Below are 12,254 nucleotides of genomic sequence, written 5' to 3' on the forward strand. Positions count from 1 at the left end.
TGACAGGACATAATTAACTTATAATGTGAATACCAGTCCAAATATCCTAATCACCTACGTTATAAGAGGTTTCCTGTGAAAATCTTATGGTAATGAGAGGATACAGGATATTACTAAATGCTTCCTAACATAAATTCATACAGCTCAAAAGATCCTTGTGAAGTCACGTTATTTCTGGCTTAAGACTACGGACTGACCACACACATGTATTTCTTCTCTCTTCTAAGACCCATCCTCCCATTAAATGATAGTGAAGAAACAGAAAGATAAAAATCCAAAACACACAGGAGAGTGAAGAGGAAGGGAAGGGAGTAGCAATCAGCAGATGAGATATTTCAACAAATTCCTAGAAGGCAGCATGCAGGTGCAAGAGCAGGACTTGAGGAGACGGGGCAAAGAAAGCTTTGGCTGCAATAATGTGAGGAAGAGGCTACTGATGAGGAGGAAGCCATCTGTCCTGGTAAACCCATAAAAACTTGCAGTCATCCGGTGTAAGCAGAGGCAAGGAGGAGACATGGGGCTAAGAACAGGGAGATTAACTAAAAGCTCCACGGGGAATAATCTATATACCCACGCCCCAAAAATGGCATGGTGACCAGATGTGTATCCCCAAGAAAAAAACACAGAGGATTTTCTAAAGAAATAGAACAAACTATTTGAGGAAGAGCTAGAACAGTTTAACTCCAAAATAAGACACACACGGGTTCCTCATACTAATAGCCCACCCACCATCAACCCACACACTCAATAAGCCCAGCTGACCTATACAGAAGCCCCAATCAGAGTTTTCTTGTCTATCTTAAACAGAAATGGACAACCAAAATCCACCTTTTATTTAAGGAATGGCTATAGAATAACAGAGGGAAAAAACGATAACAAACAAAAATATAATCCTTGGGGAAAATTAAAATCATTCAGAAAACAGAAGAAAATTTTTTAAAAAATGTATACCCTTTGAAAGCCTTTAAGATACTGTATTCAAAAAATAAGAACAAGATGTTGTGAAAGAGGAACAGAGAGCAAGAGCAAGAAAGAGCTCTTAGAAATTAAGATACGTAATTCTGACGGTAGTAATAAAAAATTAGCAGAAGGGCAACAGGAAAGGTGGAAGGGTGGAGGGAGGAGTGGAATCTGAGCAAGTTATTTGAGACTGTGTTCCAGCAAGATAAGGGGATAACCTGTTTACCAGGAAATAATTCTACAAAACAGAATTTTTTTTTTTTTTTTGGGTAAGGAAGATTAGCCCTGAGCTAACATCCATTGCCAATCCTCCCCTTTTTGCTGAGGAAGATTGGCTCTGAGCTAACATCCGTGCCCATCTTCCTCTAGTTGATATGGGACACCGCCACAGCATGGTTTGACAAGTGGTGCATCAGTCTGCGCCCGGGATCTGAACCTGCAAACCCTGGGCCGCCGAAGCAGAGCACTCGAACTTAACCGCTACACCACCGGGCTAGCCCCAAAACAGAATTTTCAATACATAGATTCTACAAAATAAGGTCAAATCCAAGAGAATAATAAAGGTGAATCCCAAAGTGATAATTGGGCAGGAGCAGGCCTACAGAGAATCATTCAGGCAATTCACAGACAAAGCACAGAAGACAATTATAGATTTAGAACAGTCAATAAGTTATCAATCTTGACAAGGCCAAAGGAAAATAACAGAAGACAAAAGTTGGGAGGTAAAGGAAGAGCAGGGGCTAATATCTTCATCTTACAAAGAAGCCAAAAGACACTAATAGTTAGTTTCTTAATGGGAAACTAAATAAAAGTATAAAGTGTTCCACATTACTGCATAGAGATTGTGCTTAAGTAATAACAGTGCTGGTTGTGTGCCAGGCATTTAATAAAAATTTTTAGGGACTACTCATTTAACTGTACAATACAGTGCCTAAAGTGATCTTAAAAAAAAAAAAAAAGTAAAAATTTTAAAGTTACAGGTTAACCAACACAGGAACCAATAGTGGTGAAATAATTGCACTAAAGAAGAGGAGAAAGAGAGATAAAAGGTGCAGTGAAAACAGGCTGATGCCTCATACACCTGAGCAGGAAGTCAAAAGATAATAATATCTAAAACTGATAAGTCAAGAAACAGAGGCATAAGCATATTATTTAGATACATGGAGATCATCCCCAGAGAACTAAACACTGAAACAATTGTAAAAATTTTTAAGTGGTTCCCTTGGGGACCAGGACTGGGACTGGAGAGAAACAGGACAGAGAACTACTATTTTCATATATTTTTGAACTATTTAAAAAAAATTTTTTTTAAACTAATTAAAAATTTTTGAACTATTTAAAATTTTAACCATGTGAATGATAAACTTTGATATTTCTTTTAAATTTAGTTGATTTTTTCCAAAAAAGTAGCAATCTAATCTGTCCCACTACCACAGGTGGCTGAAATTCTTTTGTATTTTAATGGTTTCCAGAGAATGATCTAATAATGCAAGGTTAACACGTCAGCATGTCACAAATTTTTCACTTTACATTGCATTTAGTAATTTAAGATAGAGTGATTCTATAGAATACTAAGATGTGGCCCCTCCTGGCCTATAATGGTAAAATACACAGTCCATGGTCTGAAAGGCACTGTTTACTCATCTGTCCCATCTTTAACATCTATGTTCTTTTTCTTCTTTTTAAGAATAGAGAGACTTTAATAACCTGTTCACCACAAGTATAGCTTCAAGAGAGAAAATTCCCAAAGAGATTATTGATACTAACCAACCAAAGCCATTTCCACACTAACCTAGAGCTTCAATACTGAAATAATGGCAGAGAAGGGCTGATGTAATGTAGACAGAGGCTGCTGATGGTGGACCAAATCCAATGGTAGGTCTTGCACACTATTCATCGAGGTCACAAACCAGTAGTCCAAGAGCTCAAAGCAGCCCACACACACATTTGGTTTGGCCTGCACAATGTTGGCACAATGTTGGTTTTTAATTTTGAAAAAGTGGCCAACATCTAAAACTGACAGAATTTATATATTAAGTTCAGATTTCCACCTTCTCTCAATAAATCAATAGAGGCAGTCTCCTGGAGATGGGGTAGGTGTGCCCAATTTGCCACACCTAGCCTGCTTCCCTCATTTATGTTACTAGTCTGGACCTTGTAGCCATTTGCATTTCTGACCCTTGCTATAAAAGAGATAACATGTTGACACTCCTAACCTGTGCCAAGAGTCTTTGAGGTAGGACTTATTATACTCAGGTGGCAATCAGGAGTAGATCATGGATAATGGTGCTTGGCAACAGTGGTTCCACAGGGCAGCTAGCAGTAGTGGTGGGCAGCAGCCATTCCTACCTAAAAACTGTTTCTAAATGGTCAGATATTTTAAAGCAGTAGACTCTTCATTGGGGTATTACCTAAGATCTGCCTATGGAGAAAAAAAATATATAAGAATTACTGCACATGCCCAAAAATTAAGAATTTCTGTGTTTGCCTATTTGACCACAACTTATTCCCTGCTGACTGCCTTACTTTGATTGAACCAGAATTGAAAGACAAATTTCTAAAAAGAGGTAAATCCTAGTGATCAATATCTTAGGAGATAACACCAAACAGCCAGAAATAAAAACTAGAGCACAAAGTCCAATAACTAGCACTGTAATCTACATTTTCAGTAAAACAGTCATAATTTACTTACATTTTAATGTCTCTCCAGCATATGGTATGTGCAGTTTAAATCGGTCACAGTTGGGTCCAGGAGTCAATGATGTGCAGCTTTAAAAAAAAAGAGAAGAAAAGACTTTTTTAAAACCCCACATATTTATGATATTTAATTTAAAAAAGTGATCCTTATAGATAAAAGATTAAAACACTGGCTTATCGAACAAAATAAAAGCCCTTAATGGTCATGGAGGCCAAGACAATAAGACTTGCCCTAAAACAAATAATTCATTTATTTCACAATAAAACTCACATGCCTTCTAACAACAAACACCTGCACTGTTTCAACGACTTCTCTCAAAGAAGTGTATCTCGACTTTTAAAATAGGTATATCACTCAAAACAGGTCTATAGTCTTTGATGCCAAAAATCGTAAAAGAAGAGTAGCTTTATGGTCATATTTTAAATATAGACTCTTAGCTTTCACTCAGTACTAAAAAGAGCCCACTTGGGGCCTTTTTCTGGTACCAGATGGTTTTCTCTCTTTCCGCATAGGTATAGCGCTTCCTCTAGATTTGGCACCCCATACCTTACATCTGCAGAAGAGCACAATGCACTTCGCACAGTTTCAGATAAAATGCAAATTTAAAAGGGAGGGTGAGTTAGTCACTCAGGTCTCAACAGCTTGTTTTTTTTTTTAACCTATTACTTCACAAAGTTATACAATATTCTTTGCTGTTTACACAGGTTTACTTTACAAGATATCTTTCATGATCTTATAAGTCATAACTTCAACTGCATAACAGCAATATTGGCTTCACAAATTAAAAAAACACTAATATGAAGTCAAGTGAGTAATTATATGTCTTAATTTAGTTTAAAAAAATGAGGTTTTTAATTTATAAAGTAAGCAAGGAGGATAATTTTCTTTCATAATTCCAAAACTGGCTCTGAAGCATTTCTGAAAAAGAACCTACAAAAGCAGTTTAATGGATGGAAGCATTGCTGGAATAAACGTACAACTTTCCTAGATGACCTTTGAAGGGCAACAGTCATTTGAAAATAAATCTGAGAACTGTGGGCTCTAAAAAAACTAACTCAGACCTCATATTAGATTTATTATCACTTTTTCCCAAAACTATATGAACGTGAAAGAGAAAAGAACCAGAAAGAAACTTTAACTCAGATATATTTAACATAAATCACTAGGTTGATTATTCATCTTTATCTTTAGGGGCCAATAAAAACACCAGTTTATAAACTAAACAACCAAGTTGTGGAAATAATTGCACATAGTAACCTATTTTAATTTTTCACAGGTTTTAAGAAATCATTCTCCTTTACCTTTCAATATAAAAAATTCTTCAGGACACATTTTATTAAAGGTACTATGATTTTTCCCTTATAGTATAATCTTTTCTAGACCACAGCATAGTAGTTATTTGAAAACACTTATGGAAAACACACAAATTATAGCATTACAAAATATAATCTAATGACAGTAATGACCCTACAAGCAACACTAAGATTTTTTTTTCTTATGTTATATTGAACCAACAATGCTTTAAAATGATTTTTAAAAAATCTATTCACAATCAAGTGTCTTTTGGGGCTTGAAGATCAAATAATCTATGTACATAGCTTAACAACTGAAGTTATTAATAGTACAGGAAATCCTCAAGATTAATCTTGATTCTAGTTTGTTTGAATAAATTAACTCGTCCTTCTTCAATGTGAAATTATTTTCTGAATTGTTACATTCACTGTTAAGCCACATCTTACATTATTTACTTTATGCTTTAACCAGGAGGAAAGTGTTTTTGCACTCTCCCCCTTCACTTTTCTTCCTTACAAGAACAGCTGGTTCCAGCCACCTCAGGGTGTTAAAAAGTCCATTTCTCCACCTGAGTGATTCATTTACTGATTTTTTTCACTTAGATAAGATTTATTGAGCATTGTTCTATGTGTTGGGAATACAGGGTGGACAAGACAGACAAGATCTACAGTCTCATGGAACTTAAATTCTAGCAAGGGAGGAAGAAATGATAAACAAGAGACAAATATATAAAGACGGTTTAAGATTGCTAAATGTTATAAAGAAAATTAAATAGGGTGCTGCAATAAAACAGGAGCTACATTACATTGGAAGATTGGGGAAGACCTCTGGAGGAGGTAAAACCCAAAACCTGAATAACACAAAGGGGACAACCATGCAAAGTTCTGGGGAAGAGCATTCCAGGCAGAGGAAACAGCTGGTGCAAAGGCGCGAAGGCAGGAACAAGTCTGATATATCTGGGGGAAGAAATCTTGATATATCTGGGCAATGCGGCTAGAGCAGAGTGAATAAGGGAGAGAACAGCAAAAGACTAGGACAAGGGGGAAGCAAGGGACAGATCACACAGAGCCTGTAGGCGGTGGCAATTAATTCAGGTTTTATTCCAAGCACAAAGGAGGGTTTTAAGAAGAGTAATATTATCTGATTCTATGCTTTTAAAAGATCACCCTGTCTACCGTATGGAAAAAGAGACTTTAAAGAAGTAAAATGGAAACAGAGAGACCAGATAGGAGTCCATTTCAGACAAGAAAGGTGATGGATACTTGGACTAGGGGAGCAGCAGTGGCGATGGAGACAAATGCATTTACTCAATAGGGAGGACTAGTAGAGGAGCAAGTCTGGGGGAAGAAAAATCAAAAGCATAAAGTGTGAGGTGGTAGCCAAACCTCACATGGAAAGAGAGCCAGATTAATAGGTGGGCTAGCCAATCTTTTAAGGGCCACTAAAACATCACAGAAAAGACAGAAGAAAATTTTACCAACATTCACCTTAGAAAGAGTGCTGTATGTTGTTGGAAAGATCGCTCACTTGGAGTGGGGATGGGGGCAGAGGCAATACTCCGCAAAGAGCATACCCACATTAAAATGGCTAATCTCCAGTTAACTGCAGGGCTTCTGTTTTCCAACAAATTTGGGGCCAGGGGCTGAACTGTTCAAGGCGACAGAAGAAAGGCTAAGCTGCCATCAGCAGGTATCTCTCTCCTATACAGCACTCAGCTTCTCCTTCAGTGAAATGCTGAGGAAATTATTTAAAATATCTGTTATGCTCTATCTTCTGTATTACCTAAGATAAACAGATTTATGGGAAACAAGCCAATGTCATGTTACCTAAAGGTTCGTCTAAGATTAAACTAAAATGTTCCCCCTTCTTCAATTACCTTTGTCTAAAATTGGTTTTGGTCACATTTAATTTACTGTGAAATTTCAAATCACACATGTCAAGGAGAACATTAGTTTTTCTGTTAATCCAAAAAGGGCATGGTTAAAAAGAATGAAAAATACATATGAATAGTATGATTCCACTTATGGAAAACATAGATCTATGTGTGTGTGTGTCTATGTACATAAATAGATTTCAGAAGGAGAGTCACCAAAATGTGGCAAGATTTTGGGTGATTTTTACAACTTTCTCCAATTACCTCTCTACACTGTTTTGATTTTTATAACGAACATGAACTATTTTACAATTATATAAATATTTTAAGGCTAAATACATCCTTTTTATGTCTGACTAAGGAAACTTGGCCATGATGGCTTGATTTATCTTTTTCTTCTAAAGTGCTTCACCCCTTTTCAGAAGCAAAGAATGCAGAGTGATTTACTGATGAAGTCTTCAAGTAAAGTACATAAAAGTCTTTACATTGTGATATCACAAAACTTCACATTTCTAACACTTATTATCTCTCACAGTTTCTGTGTGTCAGAATTTGGGAGTGGCTTGGCTGGGCAGTTCTGGGGTGAGGGCTCCCATGAAGTTACAGTCAGATGTCAGCAACAGATAATTAATATAGTGGGAAAGTTCATTCATCTAGAAAGGCATTTCCTTACACATATATGAAAAACCTACTAAATAAAAAACTACAAGCTTCATTAAAATTATATTTGTTTAACAGTAACTTGTCTTAACACATATTTAGATGTAAGGTTTAAAATATCCATATTCCAAATTGAATATCTTTTAATAATAAAATAATTTTAAATGATTTTAAAATTGCTGACAATTAAAATTAATTTCAAATTTGTCCCTTAACTGTATTTCCTGAGTGCTTACTAAACGTCAGGCACTGTGCTAGGTGCTGGGAAAACAGCAGTGACAATAACAAAAAACATATCCTAGCAATAAAACATAAAAAGAGTTTTGGGATGAAGAACTATGCTCTAAAAATGTATCTTTTACTAAATTCTAATTACCTAAATATACTGGGAATGTACTATTTTAAAGTTTAACGTGGGAGAACAAAGAAAGTTAAACTATCACATTCTGCAGATTATGCAAGTGGGAATTATCAAGTGGGAATTCTTGATAGCATAAGATCAGGTAGTTCACTCGAGTACTTGTTAACAGAAATTGCAGCTAAGCATTGATACAATAAAATGCTAAGCATAATGACCTTCATATACTCTCATCACTACAATCTGTTATTTTACATCTAATCACATGGTTCTCAATATTATTATTTATCGATTTTCTAATTGTAGTTTGTTTTCCCAACCAGATCATAAGATTCTTCGTGCCAAGACTGTTTTATACTTTTTTAAATGTCCTAGTTCAGCATCTACCACAGCGCCAAGCATCCAGCACTGATGAAATTTTAGCATATACTTATAATCATAAACTAAACTCAAAAGCTGTCATTTTACAGATGACGACGGTGAAGGCCAGAGGGTCTCACAGGCACTCAGTGGGAGCAATGGGATTGGAAACCACTTCCAGGGCACTCTGGCCACATCTTAGTCTCCCTGACCTAGGCATCTTTAAATCATCTTCAAATCTCCAGCATCTAGCACTGGTGTCTAGGACGCGTATACTCCAACAACTATGAATGCAGATAAAGGTTTGCTGAATGAACGAGTAAACCTTGACTCCCAGGCTTGTGCATTTTTTGTGACAAATATTGATAATTTAACTGGAATTGGGAAGACGCTCTCATCCTTACCTCTGAGAAAGATAAAAGTGTGATTATTTGTGGAAGGTCCTCCCTTTGAAGAGCTGTACATGTGATCCAGAATTTAAATTTAAAGTCACTACCTAAAATTACTCAATTTTCACAATAAATAATAATAATAACAAGAGCTAACATTTGTTGGGCATTTACTATGTGGCAGGCACTATTCTAAACTCTTTAATTAAACTATTTAAACCCATAGTAACCTTCAGAGATATGTGCTATTATTACCTCCATTTTACAGATGAGGAAACTGAGGCACAGAGAAGCTATGTATCCTGCTAGCAAGTGGCAGAGCTGGGATCCAAAGATGTCTGGCTCCATGGCCCATTTTCTTAACCACCACACTAAATCATCTCTCAATAATTAAAGAGGAAACCATCAGAATCAGTGAAAAATGTGAATTATAAATTTTTTCAACAAACACTATTTTATTAAATACCTATAGTAATGAAAAGTAAAAGCTGACAAAACGTTGCCAAAAAGAGTGTTCTACCACATGTGTTTTAACGAAAAGAAAATGATTTATCAGTAATAATATAAGAACTGTATACACGTAAGTCAATGATGCAAAAGAGGGAACAGGACCCCTCATAACTTAATTAAACAGGCTCTACAATGTTGATACTTTTGATTTATTTAGCAAACTCTTTAAATAAATAGTGAAAGGTAAAGTGGATTTCAATCCTCTTTAGATTATTACTTGTGCCTAGATACTGAGATCTGACTTAAATTATTAAAGTATCACTATAAAGAGGAAAAGTTGGCAATTTCACTATACTGTATATGATTTTAGTGACAGCCAAGAATTAATCTGAATTAACAAAGTTATACAAAGATATGCTACAATCTTTAAGACATTAGCATCTTTAAGACAAAATATATGCTTTCTAACAATGTTAAACCCATTAGTTGATATACTTTCTGGAAAAAATAATGATTTAAACTATTTCTATTCTTCAAGCCATCTAAAAAGAACAAAGTAGATGAGTCCAGGGTTCCTTCCCTGAGTCTACGTCAGTTTCCTTTACCCTGACTATTAATTTACCATTTGGCATGTTCTCCTACATAGCTTCCTGTTTTCTTGATAATGACGTTTGTTCTTAACCAACAATATTCAACATTAGCTGAGAAGGAAGTCTTGAGCTTTGGCAACCTAAAATAACAGGTGACTGTAAAATAAAATAGGCTCAAAGACCAAATGCCTGTTAAATAACTAAGTCACAAATTAGAGTGAATTATTATTAGCTGATATTCACCCCTTTTTTATTTTACAGAATTAATTTATTTTCTCTGAATTAACTCCATCATCAATGACTTCACTCAGACTAAATCAGTTTCAAAATTATCAGTTTCTAGACTGAAATGCAGTAGTAAAGAAGCTAGAAGATTGATATAGGCTATCCTAACAGCTATCTAAATAATCTATAAAAAGGGCATTTTTCTCTGCAAAGACATTTGAACTTCTGATTCACAGAATCTTATACCCTCAGCCTTAGAAAGGAATTATGACCTATCTAGTTGACTATAATCAAAACCCACTAGGTCAACTTTAGGCCTTTCTACAAAGAGATTTATGAATTAAAATCAGTAAAAGGCAGAAAATTGCACTGAGGTAGGGGCCGGCCCCATGGCCTAGTGGTTAAGTTTGGCATGCTCCACTTTGGCAGCCCAGCTTCAGTTCTTGGGCACAGACCTACACCACTCGTCAGTAGCCATGCTGTGGCAGCAACCCAGATACAAAATAGAGGAAGACTGCCACAGATGTTATCTCAGGGTGAATCTTCCTCAGGAAAAAAAAATTGCACTGAGGTAGATTTTTTTTACATTGTTTTTCAGCAGAATGCAACTATCTACTTGATGACATATGATGTTCCTGATAAACCAAATATATCCTCTACATTTCTAAAGTCTGAAATCTATTTCTAGCCCCTACTAGAAAGTGATGGATTCAATTCTTAGCATAGGATTCCAAAATGCCATTACCAAAATAAGTGACTCAGCTCTGAATGTTTTAAAAATTATAAAATTAAAATATTCCAAAAAATGTGTTTGCCAGTTCATGTGACATCAACTGTTATTTCCAGTTTCTATGCTATATCTCCATTTATAAATGACAGATTTCAACTCTACTTTAGAGTAAGGAGTATTTTTAAATGTTAGTAGGTGTTCCTATAACAAAAACGTGGTTTAAATTACAATATGATTTCAGTAGGATGATGGGCTCAAATACTATTTTTAACAGATAACTAGGAGGAAAAAATATTTTAACTTTTTGAGATAGCTGCTTAGCTCATTAATGTTCAACTTTTCTTCTTTTCTAATATATGCATTTAATTCACTCTGTTAACAGAATAAAAGAGAAAATTAATAGGATTATCTCAATGAGTACAGGATAAGTGTTTGATAAAATTAAACATCCATTCATGATTTTAAAAACTCTTTGCAAACGAGGAGGAAAAAGGAACTTCCTTAATATGATAAAGGCCATCTACAAAAAAACCTACAGCAACATCATACTTAATAACAAAGAAGGAGACAAGGATACCCACTCTTCTCACTTTTATTCAGCATTTTACTAGAGGTCCTAGCAAGATCCTCATATATCTGGACAGTTAATTTATGATAAAGGTGTCTCTGCACAGCAGTAAGGAAAGGAAATTGTTTTCAACAAATGGTGCTGAGTCAACTGGACATACTTATAGGGAAAAATATGAAACTTGATCCGCACCTCATATCATCCACAAAAAACAAGTCCAAGTGGATTGAAGCTCCGAATGTGAAAAGCAAAAGAAAATTTTTTAGAAGATAAGCTGGGTGGCAGGGGAGTTAAATAGAAGAATATCTTCAAGAACTTGGGATGAGCAAAAATTCCCCAAAAGCACTAACTATACAGGAAAAGATGGTTAAACTGGATTACACTAATATTAGATTTTCTGTTCATCAAAAAGCACCATTAGAGAGTGAAAAGACAAGCCACTCAGTGGGAGAAGATATTTGCACCATATGAAATTGACTAAGGGTTCATATCCAGACTATATAAAGAATGCCTATAAATTTATAAGAAAAAGACAACTAAGTAGACCTGAAAGAGAACTTCATAACAGGGGATCCAAATGGCTAATCAACATAAGAAAAAGTGCTTAACCTCAGTAGTCACTAGAGAAATGCAATTTAAATCTACAGTGAGGTCCCACAACACATCCATCAGGGTAGTTCAAATTAAACTGACAATACCAAGTGTTGACAAGGATGCAAAGGAAAGGGAACTCTTATACACTGTTGGTAGAAGTACAAATTAGTATAAGCATTTTGGAAAACCATTGGACAGTATTTATTAAAGCTAAATATATGCATACTGTATGATCTAGCAATTTTACTCCTAAAATAACTCCAAATGATATGTGCACATATGCTCACCAAAGATACATACAAAAATGTTAATAACAGCAGCATTCTTTGAAATAGTCCCAAACTGAACAATTAAAATATAATTTCAAGCAGAATACCCAAATGTCCATCAGCCATAGGACAGAGAAATAAATTGGGATATAATCATAAAACAAAATATAATAGCAATGAAATAAACTATACCTACATGCAACAACACAGATGAATCCCACAAACATACTGATGAAT

General features: G+C 35.3%; 1 protein-coding gene across 2 annotated transcripts in view; it reads right to left on the minus strand.

The window, feature by feature from the left end:
• BABAM2 (BRISC and BRCA1 A complex member 2) overlaps positions 1–12,254 on the minus strand; it is a 454,600-nt gene that overhangs the window by 400,468 nt on the left and 41,878 nt on the right. For both annotated transcript variants that reach the window (XM_058551529.1, XM_058551530.1), the window contains exon 3: positions 3,653–3,729. In XM_058551529.1, coding sequence (XP_058407512.1) covers positions 3,653–3,729 — 77 coding nt within the window. The remainder of the gene's footprint in view (positions 1–3,652; positions 3,730–12,254) is intronic.

The sequence above is a fragment of the Diceros bicornis genome, chromosome 12 (genome assembly GCF_020826845.1).
Source record: "Diceros bicornis minor isolate mBicDic1 chromosome 12, mDicBic1.mat.cur, whole genome shotgun sequence".
In the NCBI taxonomy this organism is placed as follows: domain Eukaryota; kingdom Metazoa; phylum Chordata; class Mammalia; order Perissodactyla; family Rhinocerotidae; genus Diceros; species Diceros bicornis.